Source organism: Arvicanthis niloticus, chromosome 1 (assembly GCF_011762505.2).
Source record: "Arvicanthis niloticus isolate mArvNil1 chromosome 1, mArvNil1.pat.X, whole genome shotgun sequence".
NCBI classification, from domain to species: domain Eukaryota; kingdom Metazoa; phylum Chordata; class Mammalia; order Rodentia; family Muridae; genus Arvicanthis; species Arvicanthis niloticus.
This window is the reverse complement of record NC_047658.1, coordinates 125,669,129-125,685,285: the sequence shown is the minus strand read 5'-3', so window position 1 is coordinate 125,685,285 and position 16,157 is coordinate 125,669,129. Positions and strand designations below refer to the sequence as shown.

The window sequence follows — 16,157 nt, the reverse complement described above, 5'->3', positions numbered from 1 at the left end:
AAGCCAGTTCAGAGCTGAGAGCAGGGATAGTCGAGATGGGTGGGTTGAAGGGTGTGAGTTAGAGCTTGTAGCTCACAGGAATCCAGAGCTGAGGACCAGTAGTGCTCGCTCACATACCCCTTCTTTCTTGAGCACTCAGTGCATTTTTTTTCCACAAGGGAAGTGGAAAACAATTGCAATTCCATGTGTTGTTCCTAGTCAGCATCCTTTGATGGTGTGGGATGGGATCAAATAAGACCAGACCATAGATTACCTTTGCTGAGTCAGGCTCAACTGGGGCCATGCAAGCAATCCTCTCAGCAAACACATGAAAAAGATACTTAAAATGTGGGACTTGGAGCTAGAGGGAGCTGGGCTGAGAAGATGGTGCAGGACGCCTGTTTGTTGATGAGTTGTTGAGAGGCATCTTTAGGGAACTGTTCTTAGTCATTAGTTAGTATTTTTAATCTTGATATATTTGACTCGAGATTTGAACAAGAGGATTAGTGATCTTTTGCTGCCATTTAATCACCAAATAAACTCAAACTAATGACATTTAGTTTAAAACATATGAAAGTAGCACTTCTATTTTCCATTATTCCAAGAGTAGAAGCAACATCAACAGAGACCATATGTTCTTGAAATGAAATATGCCACAAGTGGCGGGTATTATAAAATAGAGTCTTATATGACCATTTTCTAGGAGTTGATTCTGTAGCATGAAAGCCAAGCACCTTGGCATAGCATTGTTCTCAAAAAGCCTCAAGCAACTCCCAGACTTCTAACCCTCAGAGCCAAACCTCTTCTTTATAAATGTCCCATGAGTCCCTGGGTTTGGGGAGAACTTTATTTCTCATTTACGTCAGTTTCAAATATTTTAAGTTGCTACTCTGCACACAGTGAACAGAAGAAAGAATAAATCACAGGTTTTAATAAACTCTCAGCTGAAACATGCCTTCCTGCTTGTTTTTGGTGACTTTACTCCCAGTGTCCTTCTTTCAGGGCCTTCCCCAAGGTTAGTCACCAAAGCACTGGGCAGTGTGGACATCTACTCTGGCTATGTGTTTGCCACCTTTGATTCGTTTCTGGAAACTTTCTTAGTTATTATTATTCATTCATTGTTAGATGATAATGAACCCAAAATTATTAAAATTGCTTAACTAAGCAATATATTTGAGATTATGCAATAATTCTTAAACATTTTGACTTCAGCTTTTGATGTATTGTTTGTTTACTAGTTTGCTTTTGTCCTATATGTCCAGACCAGAACTATTTCATTAAAGAACCCCTGATCTGTGTAGGAAGGAAGTGGATTTCAGAGCTGCTAGTCTGAATGGATTTGAGATAAAATAACTGTTGCTCCACTTCTCAGCTACCAAGTCATTCATTGCCAGTGTCCATGTCCCTCCCTAGTCTCTGTGTTTTACCCTTGAAATCCTGTATCATAGAACACAAAGACTCAAATAACCATTGTATAAACAAAAGGCAACAGAGAACACTGTATTCCTGGCTCACAGAAGGGAGGGAACTGCACATAGGGAAAAGAGAGGCCCACAGGAAGCTTTGATAAAGTATGCACTCAACTGCTCACAGACAAATGAAAGAAAGTTCCTAATTCTCCAGTAGTTTTAATGTGCCTCCTCAGTCTCCATACACATATACACAGTTCTGACCAAACTTGACAGAGCCTAGAAGGTTCTCAAAACCCATCCTGAGGAGTAGGATTTAATTAGTAATTCGATATAAATTGGCCACAAGAAAAATCAGCTCCTTCTTATCCTGTAGTAACAATGCTTATAGGGTTATATAAATTGACTTTTTAGTGTATATGTAATAAACACGCATGCTCATTTAGACATACAGAAAAAAAAAAAAAAAAAGGCTGTTTAGGGTTTAGCTGAATGCACCCTGCATGGATTTCACAATGTATTTTGCCTTAAGTTTCCTGGCTTCTTAACTTGGCATGCAGTTCAACTGAAGGCTTGTTTTGTTTCTCACATTTAAATAACTGAATTGCAATCATAATACTTAACCAAGCTAAAAAATGACATTACCACTTAACCTTCAGGAAAAATACGTCTCAAAGCATTTTTTTGTTTTGTTTTAATCCTCCATCCCCTTTCCCTTCTTTTTGCACCCTGCTCTAAGGTTTCCTCCTTAAATTACTCTGAAGTTTTAGAAAAATAACCAGACTTATTTCTTTTAACACATATGTTTTGGTTTGGGGATATTTCACACTAATGCAAACCCCCTGTGCCTCAGTAGTAAACATGCTTGTGAATTGCTAATTGTTTTAGATTAACCCCAGAGATGTTTGGCAGACATGCTTATGGCATTGTCGGCCCACAAATTTGGTGTTTATTTCTAGGACTTTGATCATAAACCCTACACACAGGCATAGGGGTCAGTTGCCCTATGAAGAGAATGAGGGGAAGAATGGTGCATCCTTGTAGCTTTCCGATGCACTCTGCCTTCTCTCTGCTTGTATGCTTCAGCTCTGGCTGCCTTAAATGGCAGTGGCCGGGAGGCTCAAGCAGTAGAACTATATTTCTGCCAGTTAATTTTAGACTCTGGAAAACTATAACTCCAGACCCAGGAAATCAGATCAGTATTAGTCTCAGCTTGCAGATAGCCAGCTTCCTCACAGGGCCTGTCTTCTGTGCCACATTCTGAAAGAGCTTGTTGATGTCTCTTTCCCTCTTTATGAGAACACTAGTTCTGTCTGTTTAGGCTTCACACTGAAGACCTTATAAAACCTTAATGACATTTGGGGGACATACAATTTAGTTCTATGACATATAAAGGTCTACATTGGCCTTTATTTACCACGCTGGATCACCCTTCAGATACACCAGACAGACCCCCCTCAACCCTTGAACTCTCAAACACTAATCTATAGCTTCAGTCTACGGGTTTCATTAACTTCTGGAATGGGGGTTCATTAACTTCTGGAAAGTTTTAGTGCATAGTATAGACCAGAAGGAAATGGGTATAAGAATAGGAGGACGGTCTGCAGGGGCAGCCTTGGGTGACAGGACCCTCCTAAGTCCTACTATCCCTCTGTGCTAATCTTACTAACTCCTCTTTCCCCATGTCCAGACTTTGAATAAGTAAACATGGGCTTTCTATGCTTATTAGTTTTTGTTTATTTGTAAGACAGAGTGGGTCTCTCTATGTAGCCCTGGATACTCTAGAACTTACTATGTAATCCAGGTTGGTTTAGAACACACAGATAAATATACCTGCCTCTGCTTCCCTTGGGTTAGATTAAAAAGTATATGCTACCTTACCTGGTCATTTATTTATCTATGCTCACTTATAAAACACAAATCCCACCAATTGACTATTTGATTCAAGGATATCACTTCTGGAAGAGACATTTTCAGGACAGCAGCAATCCATGGCCCTTTTTGCCTCTATGAATTCCTAAACAATACCTTAAATAGTGTCATGGCTCCTCTATGCTGAACTCATCTGTGGATCTTGCAATGATAGACTGGGTAGTGTTCATACTTCTGAGGCAACCACATTATGGTCAAGGTTTCTTGAAAGATTTGGAAACAAAAAAAACTATATCCTCTTGTTAGCAATGCTTAGAATGAGGTGTGCCACCCTTGCTTGCCAGTCCTATCTCAGCCCTGAGTCTGGAGCAAATAGGAGTTAGACTGCTTCTAGATCCCAATTCCAAGCTTCAGGGAAGACACAGAAGGCTTACCTACAAAATGGTGAAATCATCTCAGTCCAGTCCTATTTGATCAGAAGGCTATTGTAGAGGGGAGGCTCCTGTGCTGGTTCTTGTCATATGTCTGAGCATTAGTGAGCATTTCTCAGATGCACTTTGTCTGTACCATGGTGACGAAATCATAGGCTCGGATTGTGCCTTGTACCATCTGTAGTGCTTCCTGCTTGAGAAATTTTCTAACATTTTGGCCTCTGTTGTTCTAGAAATACAGTAGACTGTCTATGGGTACAACACACAGCAGGCTGTCTATGGGTACAACACTTATTGATCAAAAGACCACAAAAAAAAGTCCCTTAAGAGTTGACACAAAGGAATGAGATTGTACCTCAGTGATGAGCATGCCTCACATACATAAGGCCCTGGCATTGAAAAACCTAAAAAACAAACAAAAAACAAAAGAAACAAAACAAACAAAAATAAAACATACACACACCACATTCATACCTGTAATCACAGCACTTGGGAGATCAAGCAGAAAGTGTATGATTTTGTGGCTAATATTAGCACATATACTAAGACCTTGTCTCAAAACAAGCAAACAAACAAACAATTAGAAGGAATAGAGGGATAACTTAGCAGTTAAGAACATTTCCTGCTCCCCAAAAGAAGCTGAGTTCAGATCCCCAAACCCATGTGAGGCAGCTCCCAACCACCTACAGCTCCATCTCTAAGAGATCTAATGCCTTCATCTGGCCTCTGTGGACACTCCTACACATGTGATATACATTCATAGACACACATCATTTAAAAAAAAATCATCGGAGTTGTGTTTCCCTCTTAACGAAGCAATTGTTGTGCTTGTATGTTGATAGACTAATACATGGTCATACAAACTTTATTTGAAGAAGAAAGTATGCCCTTAATCCTACCAAACGGAATAGCTTCTGTTACACTGTTCTTGTGCAACAGCCTCATGCATGTGACTTCTGGACACACACACATGCTTTTACTTTCTCAACCAGGACACCCTTTATTTATGTGCATGCTGTATTTATAGCACCTTATAAACACTACAGTCCTTTCTGAATATTTTCTTATTAAATATCTTAATGATTTTAGACTATTTTAATGAAGTTTGATACCTGGGTACACAGTCATCAGTTTAGGTGAGTAACTGTTATGGCATTGCTTTGCTTTTTCATGGCTCTGTGGTTCCTATGCTCTTGTCTATTGTGGCATTGGTTAAACCAAGTGGGTCTCGTGCCTTCCCGTGCGTTCTGTTGACCTGTCCAGGTAAGTTATTGTGTGACCATGCTCTGACCCATGGTGATGCCTCTCAGAATCTGAAAGAGGGAGTATGTTGATGAAAACTGGAACATTCTTCATTCTTCAGGCTATTTTCTTCCTCTAAGGTCTAGATATGAGTCTAACTATTCACATTAAGGTCAGACATAACTCCTGCAAATGCTGGACAAAGCATGGACTGAGGCTTAGTTGATGATGGAAAGATCATTTCTACGTTCTGCTAGGTTTTTATTATTCCTATGTTCTAGGTTTGCTAAGTGTTGTGATGGGAAGTCAGGGGTGGCCCAGCAGACCCAGCTATTCATCAGTGATAGCTACTAGGTTTCTCTGGCTCTTCCTCTCATTCCTGTTCTCTGACGCTCGGGGTCAGGGGACCTGTTCTGTGTAGACAACATTGCACTTTTACAGTTCAAAAACTAAAAAGAAATATATGTTCACCTTGGTATAATTGGGCTTTAAATATTCTGTTCCCTAAGGATTCAAGATCAAGAAAAATTTATTATAGCTAGTCCAAATGTTTTGTTATCACTATCTTTGGCTTTTTAATTAGCTCCTTTTACAAAGCAGTAAACAAAATACTGACAGAAACAACCTAAAGTGAGATAGGCTATTGCTTTGTCTTTTGTTTTTCGGTTTTTGGTTTTTGGTTTTGCTTTTGGTTTTTGGTTTGGTGGTGGTGGTGGTGGTGGTGGTGGTGGTTTCAGAAAGTTTTAGCCCATTCTATAGGAAAAGTATTGAAGACTGGCTTTGTCCATTGTTATCCTGGCAGCCCAGGTTATCTTGGCTGTGGTAGCCTACAGAGGCCACACCTTGTATGCCCTATTTCAGTCAGCCAGACCCCATCTCCAGCAGGAGCCACAGCCTCCCCATATAGAGCTATCAGCTGAAGAACAGTGCTCACACCACATCAGAGACATTTTAAACTCAAACTCTTAACAGTGTCTCTCCATCTGCTCATGGCCTTGAAGAAAAGCTCTGCCATCCTCAACACTGTGGCTTTCTTCTCACATGCTACGCAGAAGATAACAGGTCGGCTATAGATATCTCAGTGTGCCTTTGGCTGTAAAGTCTTTTTTGTTGTTGTTGTTGTTGTTTTGTTCCCCCTTTTAGGAATTTAGCTACGGAAGAGGCAAAGATCTGCTCTCCTTCATTCATCAATGTTCTCCTTTGTTGCTGTTAACTACATTCTTTAGGACCTCACGGTTCTCTCGACGCTATTTTAAGCTACAGTTTTGATGTAAAGGATGACTCTGTTCTTGGCATTTTGAGCATATTGCTCTGATTATGAGAAGTGTAATGCTTATGAGAAGTGAGAAGTGGCACTACCACTTTTACACACAGTAGGAGTTAGCAGAGGCTGCTTTATACTTCTTGATTCTCAGATATTAAATGACAATATGTAATAGCCTCCCTTCACAGTACTTGTGATAACTTAAAACAGTGTTATTATATTGTTATAATTGATACGATATCATTCAACTCTTGGGTTTGTATTCAAATTTGTCTTTCTTCTATACACGTTTTATTGCTATAGGACATCACCAAATCTTGGTCCTTCAGTTCCCCATTTGCATCATGGTGACAGAGATTGTGTTGGTCTCACATGCTTGTGGAAAAACTTTAGCCTGAGTCTATAAACCAGTTAGAATCATGTTCCATTTGTAAACATTGATCATCCTTAGAATAACATTGGTGTACTTGATACTTCTGTAGCCATTTTATTTATTAAAGCATCTCCCCTTACCTTCCCTCTTCAAGGCAGCTTAAGCCCAACATTTCATTAAAATACCATCGCTCTCATCCTGCAACTACTTTGTTGTAATGGTTCTGCTCCTCTCTTCGTCTGCAACCCAGGGTCCTGGCTTCTCATCTCTCTAATGTTCTCTGTCTGTCAACAGGGGCGGAGAGGCCTTGGCTCTGTGTTTGTGTGGGCATCTGGCAATGGTGGACGGAGCAAGGACCACTGTTCTTGTGATGGTTATACCAACAGCATCTATACCATCTCCATCAGCAGTACAGCCGAAAGTGGAAAGAAACCTTGGTACTTGGAAGAGTGTTCATCTACACTGGCCACAACCTACAGCAGTGGAGAATCCTATGATAAAAAAATAGTATGTAACCTTTGCATGCCAATTACTTTAATGTTCACGCTAAAAGATAAAGTGATCCATGAACATGTGTCTGAGTAGAATATGGCAACAGCAGTTAGGATTAGCCAATGGTACCAAATTAGTCACTATGGACATTAACAGTCTATAATTGATTCCTGGAAAATGCTTATCTGGGGCATGATATCTGAGCATCAGTATAACCTCATTTGTGACTAAGCTTCAGTTTTATAAAGAACAAATGATTCGTCTACATTTACATTGGTAGTGGCAGAATAAAAATAAGAAGCAACATGGGATTCTCAGGTTAGTGCCCCCATCACTGACTTTGGATTCTAGTGTTTCATATAGCTAATTTATTATGGACAAAAAAGTTTATAAGAAAACTTATTATTATACTTACAATATACACTTGCTTGCCTGTATCCATGGGCTCTACATCTAACTAGCCAACCACAACACGTTGAAATTACCTTGAAGAGATTTTTTTAATAGTCCTTATTTACCAAATAATACAGTATTACAACTGCATACATAACACTTGTGTGATTTTGTGTATTAAAGCAGTTTAAACATGGGTTAATGTCTAAGGAAGGATATGCAGATAAATATGCAAATGCTATGCCATTGTGTTTTATACCCAGGACTTAAACATTCCAAGATCTGAAACCAATCCTTTGCTGATGCCAAGGGACTGTATTTATCCAATGTATACTAATCCTGTACCGACAGTGCTTTTCTAGGGCTACATAGTCTACAGAATGCGGAATTATGGAAGTGCAGTTGGGTCCCCTGTTCTCCACCATGTCCTGCTGTCTTAGGCAAACAGTAAAAGGATTCAGAATTCAGGTTACTTCTTTGGCCTACTTGAGTTTTGTTGCCTTGAGCCATCTTCTACATCAAACTGTTCTTTTATAATATGAAGGTTTAACAGTTTGTAGTTTATGGACCCATTGCTGAAATAACTGAGGGAGACAGAAGTCAATAGAAGATGTGCTTACCCTTATCAGTGTCAGTGGACACCTGCCACTATGCTACCAACTCTAAATGTCAAATGCCATTCCTCTTTTTCTGACCATGGTTTTGCAGAGTATATCAAAATTCACCTTTCTAGTGCCAAGCTGATCTATTTTGCCTGATATTTGAGGAGACATACAGGAGCTGATCATACCATGGAGAGGCATCTCATTTCTCCATAACAGTAGGGAAGACACTGCAAAATCACTGTGCCAACCCCAAATCAAAAACACTAAATCTAACAATTATATGATTTTCACATATGGAGACTGTTTAAAGCATAAAAATTATTTAAAATATTATTTAAAGACAGGCTGTATGTACAGCATGTACACATGAAGCATAAATGAATTCTAATTTTCATTCCCAAGATAGCTCATTCTGTATAGGCATTCCAAAATCTGGAGGAAAATTTTATAGCCCAAATTATCTCAGGTTCAGAGCATTTGCTTCTTGTATGAAATTAATTTATATCTATTGATCTATGCTTATGCTTGTTAATTATTAGATTTTTATGTCTGATTTCCCAACTACTCTTTTGTGCATGCTTAAGTTACATTTAAAAGATGCCCCAATTTTTTCTTAATTCCTTCCCAGTGACTGTAAATATTCACAAATCTGGGACTGGAAAGATGGCTCAGCAGTAAAGAAAACCAATTGTTCTTTCAGAGGACCTGGGCTTGGTTCCCAAATCCACATAGTAGTTCACAACCATCTGTCACCCAAATCCCAGGAGATCCAATGCCCTCTTCTGGCCTCTGTGGGCATAGCACACACGTGGTACACAGACTGAAGCAAACACCCATACACATAAAATAAAAAATGAAGTTGAAATACAAGCCCACTTCTCAGTACCTCCTCTCTCATTTATCAATGAACTAACAACAAACACAAAATCAAATATGTAAAGAGAAAGTGTGGAGTTAAACAAGATTAGAAGTATCTGGCTTGTTTCATTAAAAACTAATGCCTCTTACCAAGAGCTTGACTTCCTTACAGAACCATAAGCATCTAGAGATACCTCCTCTGATTCTCAATAGAGAACTGTGTGTCACCTAGCTTGTAGTCAGTGATGACCAGTGTCCTTTGTTTCTCATTTCTGCATTATGAAATGCCTGAGAAACATAGAATAAGATTCCCATTCTTTAGCTCTGGAGTCTGAGAATCTGTGGCAAGCTCACACTTGCTTCCAAGCAACTTCTGACCTGGCCAGTCCTGTTGTCCTTGTGGTGCCATTGCTGTAAGAAGGGTATTGATGAGTTTTACAAATATCTTCTCTAAAAGAAGCATATAGTCTAATAAACAAAATATTAAAACAAAAGGAAGTGTGCCCCTCATGCCTGATGGAACGCATTACATGATGTAGCCTGAATGACCTCTGAATCATGCCAAGAAGGGTCATTCCCTAGAGATTTTTTTTCCTGGGAACTATTGTATTTGTAATTGTGCAACAGTTGTTGTGGCCCCCTGCACAGAACCATGGAGAAGGATAAACCATTCTGAAGAGCTTGGGGCAGAACCTGGATACTATGGCCAAATGTCCACGTCCTCCTGTGGGATCATGTACTTCATTTTTCCTTTATAGGCTGGATATATATTTAACTCTTCCTTGCGACTATTTTGTGCTTTCTCTTTTTCTAAAAGGAAATTTCCATTTATTAATAATTAGAAGTTTACTATTTTCCTTATATACTGATGTCTTCAGACTAGATGTAAAAGAAATAACTCAGGCATTTCCTAGTGGAGCTAATTGGTGTCTCACCACACTAGTGCACACTGGCTAATTGTTAGGGGATATAACATCTTGTGTAGCTCAGGGGCCTAATTCTAGATTACTGTGTTTCTGTAATAAAGACAATTTCATAAGAGCATCAGTTTCTCACTACAAAGGCTAAAGACTCCTCTAGCTTTGCATTTCTCCTTCCTTCTTCCTCTTTCAATTCTTTTGGAAAAAGACATTTCGGAGCTATGTGAATTCAGTGTCTGACTTCATACTGACCACCTAGTGCTGGTCTACCCACTCTGCTTTGACCTCTTCAATAGTAAAAATGAGGTGATACCCATGAGCCTCAGAGAGGCCCATGAGACAGTAGGAGACAGTTGGCATGTGAGAACCTGGTGTGCAAGTGACTGTGTGAGTGGCCAGCATCATTGTCTGTAGGTCTGTGCAGCTTTCTGCATCCTGGAAGGGTAGATGGTCATTTCTCTTTTCACAGAGGTTCTTGTTGCACCTTAATTTTTCCAATCCATAAAATCCTGTGGTCTGTTTCACCGGCCCCATAAAGAGAGCCACTGTGATCAGGAACATGTTAACAGCCTGAACATGAGTGGAATTGGCAGCAACATCAGATTTTTATGGTCCAGCTGACCCCCCGTTCCTTCCAGATGTCAGGATGATGAATAAGCCTACAGTGCGCTCAGGACCTTGCCACCACCAGGCTTTGAACCTAGACGCCTGTGGTCCCTGGGTGATGCCTGCATCCTGTTAGTGGCATCTGTGATTGAGTGCTACAGGACTGGCAGTGTCTTCTTTGTACTGAGCTCCCTCCCCAAGCCATTCGTTTCCTTCTGACATTTGCAGCCTCTCTGGTAAAAGCACAGTTGTCATTCTTCATTCCTAAGAGCACCTCTGTGACTTGAACTGAGACAGTTGCTGAGGATCTAAAGGGACAGGAAAGATCTCTCATCTGCTTCTGGGAAAGCACTTTGTTAAATAAGCTTTACATATCTGGGACAAAAGGTCTTTTCATGATTTGCAAGCGGAAAAACCTAGCTCTGGGTTTCAAAATATAGTGAGAACTGGATACCGGGATGTCTTATATCCGTAATTCAACAGTGGGTACTGGCATTGTATTCCTACTTTCATAGACTTGAAGCCTTGGTGGTCTGACAGCAAATTTTAGCAAATGAAGCACCCATACTGTCAAGAATACAGCAAGAAGCTCTTTTCTTAGCAAAAATCATCAGAAATGACTATTGTTTGTTTGCAACAAAATCTCCTTTAGCCCAAGTTGAACCCATGTACTGTCTGCCTCAGCCTCTAACTGCTATAATTGAAGCTCTGACCTGTTATGTCTGGCTAAACAATTTTTTAAGGATTTATTTCTATTATCTTTTTTTATGTGCACTCTGAGGGGCATGGATGTACATATTAGTGCAGATACCCTTGGAAGCCAGATGTGTCGGTTCCCTCTGGATCTGGAGTTACCGTAAGTTGTGAGCAGCCTGACCCAGATGCTGGAAGCTGTACTCAGATCCTCTGTTAGAGCATATTCTCTTAAGCACTGAGCCATCTCTCCAGCCCACCCTGACTAGCTGGTTTAAAGCCATGACTTGAAGTAATGTTTTTCTTAACATAATTGTGTACATAATAGTCTCTATCTCATGTGACATATTTACAGTTATCATAACATGTCATAAACATAACATTGCGGCCTTCCTAATGAGAACCTGATACAGCACTCTGCATGTGAGCTGCAACCTTTCAAGATACCCTGAAAACTCTGTGTACGAGGATCATCTTGTTCAATTCTCAGATGAGAAAACAGAAACTTGGAAGGCTGGGGGGAATAAAACATACAGCAGGTCAGTCAGGGAGCCTAGATTCCAGTCAAGCAGAATAAAGCCCCAGCCCATCACTCAGCAGTGTGCCTTCATGCCGCTGACACTCACTGGGGCCATTCCATGTGGAGCCGTGCAGACAACGTTGCTTTGCTTACCTCCTGTTTGTTTAACAGCTCTCCACCACATTTTACTACTTTGCTCTTTCTAATTGAATTTCTGGCCCTTACTCTTTTCATAATTCTCTCAGTTAGACACACGAATCTGAAGCAGCATTCGCAACAGACACCCAAGATTGTGCCTCTGCATGAGCAGTGCAGGGCTGGGTCCTCTGCAGAGGACCTCTTTCCAGTGCACCACTTCGGCTAGGTACCCTCCTATTTCATCCTCCAAAGACGTGTGCCTCTGTGCTCGCTGAATTTGGGCCACCACCCCCCAACCCCCTCTCCTCAGTTTTGCTTCCAGCATACTTAGCCTCACTTGACACGATTGTCTACATTCTTCATTTACTGTCTGATTTTCATGCCAGACTGGAAACTACTTGAGAACGAAGAGTTTGTCCTGTTGGCTGGAACTGGAGCTCCATAAGTGTCCGTGTAAAAATAACCCTCAGTCAGTGGGAACAGGTGGACTGTGTAGCCACAGGAAGAAATACTTGGGGACAAGGGTATGTTCTTCTTCCTTCCCGGAAGGTGAACACTTATCCTTCACTTATCATAGTAAGGTGAAGACTTACTATGGAAAAATCTTGACAAACGTATGTGTGTGATAACCCATTCACACCATTGTTGCGGTAAATCTCTTGCCCATAGGGAGTCCATAGAATAACGACACAAGTCAATGAGTATCAAATGAATGCTGCATGCCTAGATTGGGCAGATTTACCATTAAACTACACTATTTCCCCGGCTATGAGAGCTCTTAACAACTTGTGGTTTCCTAGGTCAAGGCCTTCTTCGTCTTCTCTCCCTCCATCAACTGCCCTCTGCCTCGACCAACTGCCAACTCCCCGCTTCTCTCCTCTCCTCAGCTCTTCTCCTCTTCTCCCTTTTCCTGCCTCTGGCTCCTCCCACTCCTCTTCTACTGCCCAATCACTGGCTGTAGCCTTTATTTAACAAATTTGATTGGACAGAAGGTTTACAAGATTCACTCCTCCTTCGCAGCCCCTCCCAGGAGTGGAGTTACCATGACAACAAGAGGCTAGGGCTATCCACCACACACCATCAAGGTTTGTCTTTAACCCTCACTACTTCTGTGACGTCCCCAGAAGATCTGTTGTGTGACTAAAGCTCTGCTCGTTCACTCCTACCAGAAAACTTTCTTTCTTTTAGAACCTGTTCTGCCTTTGACTACCCACCACCAACCAAGTCATTTGTCCTACTGTCTAGGCTCTGAGCTCCTTTGTGACTCTGTTGGGAGAGGTTCTCTGAGCCATGTTTTCTGTAATAAGCATTCTTCTTCCTTCTGCTGATATCATTTAACTTACCTGTGTTAAAAACACATATACTGCCTGGAGTATCTCAGGGGTGGCCACAGGCCAACTCCAGGTAGAAGCGTTACCCCTCTGCTCTTAAGGCTCCTGAGCAGTCGCATTTCTCATGCAGAGTCCAGCTCTCCAACTTCCTCCTGCACCCCACCATGTTTCCAATGCAGTCACTATGAGCACCAGATCCTCCCCGGTCATCTCTGGTCCTTTGAGTTTAGAAAATCTCATTCTTTTTCAAGAGTAAGTAAACGGAAGAGCAAGACCAGATGTGTTCAGTAGTTTGACCCACATACTCCTCAGAATGTACCAAAGAATGAAGGGAATTAGGCTTGCTGTCCCCGCTTGCTGGCAGCCTGGGACACCAAAGCTGTTCTGCCCTGACTGAAGGTTTGATTCTGTGGCTCTTGATTCTGTGGCTCTTGTCCTCACAGGGGACTGTACTCTAAACTGCTTTTGTTTACATTGCTGGTTCAGGATTTCATATCTTCCTCACTTACTGCTTTGTTGCTGTACATCCTGAAACAAGATCATTAACCTTGTTGAACTTCCTTTTCCATAGCTGTTAGTACCTTCCTTGCAAACCTCCCAAGGGTGTGTGGGATGTGCTACATGTGGCCATAGTCTCTCACTTAGTGCCAGTTGGTTCTGGTGGTCTTTTGATGGGAAGCCTTGAGGTAGGAATTATGAGACTACGCTTGAATCCTTGAATCATAAATTAGTACACGTGTAGCTTTTGCAGCTTGAGTATACATTTCTTGGAGTCCTGATTGAACGGTCAAAAGAAAAGTGACCTTAAAGTGTTTCTAAATGAATGGAAAAGCTCAGAGTGTAAAATGAAGTGAATCCAAGAGAGCTTAATGGAAGCACTTCAACTTAGCAAAGAAATACCTGGCTTCTGTTGCAATATGGAACTCAGCTGTACATTATGATGGCACAGAAATGACAAAAGACAGGATCCTTGTTAGGAGAAGCAGCAGCATTCCTTGCACGTCACACTTCTAGGTTCTCTTAGCAATATGAGAGTGATGCTTTACCTTGAATTATTCCTTTTCCCTGAATTCTACACCCATCCTGGTGACATCTACGGATACAGAAATCATTCACTAATCCTGACTTTGTTCCACATCCTTGTGCTTAATAATGATACAAATTCTGTTCGATGTGTCTGCCTGTCACCCCAATCACCGTGTCTAGAACAGTTCACCTAACACATTTCCAAGCCAGATCCAAGCCAGCACGAGAAACGAGTTTAGCCTAACAGACAGCAAAATCATTTCATGTTTTAAAAATATCTTTTCAGTTGCTCTCTTAACAGGTATGAGGCAATCTGGCACCTCCAAAATAAAAAGGATCACAGAGCATCAGGGAGAGAGAGGGTACTTACTGGAGGTTGCTGTAAAACTTGTCACTTAGGGCCCAAGTCAATCTGTGCTGAGATTCCCTGGAGAATGGCATCAAGAGGCAACAATCAAAAGCCCAATCAGCTCCAATAATGAGCTGTGAAGTATTAGGAAATGAAAGCCAAGGGAGAAAGAGATGGTTCTTCTCAGGGATCCTGGCTGCAGCTGAACAATACCCTCCCTGCCTGGCTCACCAAGAAAAGATGACATCCCTAACTCGGTGGAGGCCAAAACCCCATCTGCTACTGATCCTATGAGGCTGGAAATCTAATTTGCCCATGAGGATAGCTTTGATCTGCTCGGGGCCTGTGCCCTCTCCAGTTTCCTTCTCAGTGATGGATGCAAATGATATTTGCTTGAGCAACTTTAGTCCTTTTGGATACAAATTCTGTTTCTGATTTGGATGGTGAATTGAGGGAATTTGGAGCATGCGAGACTGCCACCGGGATGGAGACCAAATTCTGAGACATTCTCGAGGGAGTCTGAAGTCAGAGCGTATCCACCCTATGTTGCGGGCTGCACTCTGGAGTCCACTTTCCTTTGGGATGCACTGGCAGATCTTAACATCGTGTTTCTGGCATCTTGTGCTAAGTGGAGTTATCCCTGATGGCTCCAGTTTTGAACCATCATTTTTCTTTTGGGTTGCACATTCCATGGTGCAGATAGACATAGATATTCCCTGGTATTCTGCTTCGTTTTCATAGTGAGAACCTTACCTTAGATGCTCCTGGTAATTTACACCTCACTTTTCCCCCCCACTGATAGTAGCTTCCTATTGAAATGACCCTTCTGGAAATTCACTTAGAGCAGAGAAGGGAGGGAGGTATCTTTGTTTTTCTTTTCTTCCCCCTTCAGGGTCCCATCAGCTTCCTGCTTAGCTCCCTTTCAACCAATTTAGTTCAAATGATTGGAAAAAAAGTTAGAGAACAATGTTGAGTTGAATTACACTCAGCACTGTCAAAATTGATAGCATTTAACATTGGCGTCTCTAGGCGGCAGTCCTAAGTAGCTCTTTATATAAGCACATGAGGATGAGGCATATCTGTGCTACTGACCTGACATCATAAACTGTTCCTTGCTTGTGTTTGGCCAGAGCTAGTTGTTTGTAATGTTCAAAAGTGCTGCACACACTTGGCATGTCTATTCTGGACCCACACTGCAAATGTCTTGTACGACTGAAGAGTAAGGAGGGGAATGTCATGAAAAGGATTGGATCCAGTCACAATTTATGGGAAAAAATTAACACCTGCACAAACAAATGTGACAATGAATGAGGTAAAATATGAAAATTTTCATCTCTCCAGGCCATCTCTTAAAAACAGGGAGACCGAGAAATAAGCCATTTCTGATACATTCATAGTTGGACTCAGAGACTAGTAACTTAGAAAAATAACTCTAGAGAATCCCCTATGTTTCAAGTGGGGAAGAAATGCCTTCTTAAAACGTTATTCATTGTGGTCACACATATGATGTGTGAGGCTGGGGACAGTTCTTTTTCCACCTTTACATAATGTTATAGGATCAAGCTTAGCTCACTATGCTTGCACAGATAGCGTTTTACCCACTGAGACATCTTCCCACCCCCAGATCCCCTGGAAACTAATAATCTAGCAACTCCA

The 16,157-nt window shown here is 41.3% G+C and overlaps 1 protein-coding gene across 3 annotated transcripts in view; it reads left to right on the top strand.

Moving 5' to 3' along the window:
* Positions 1-16,157, top strand: part of Pcsk5 (proprotein convertase subtilisin/kexin type 5) — a 411,165-nt gene that overhangs the window by 173,660 nt on the left and 221,348 nt on the right. For all 3 annotated transcript variants that reach the window (XM_076918285.1, XM_034512925.2, XM_034512945.2), the window contains exon 8: positions 6,865-7,077. In XM_076918285.1, the coding sequence (XP_076774400.1) occupies positions 6,865-7,077 (213 nt within the window). The remainder of the gene's footprint in view (positions 1-6,864; positions 7,078-16,157) is intronic.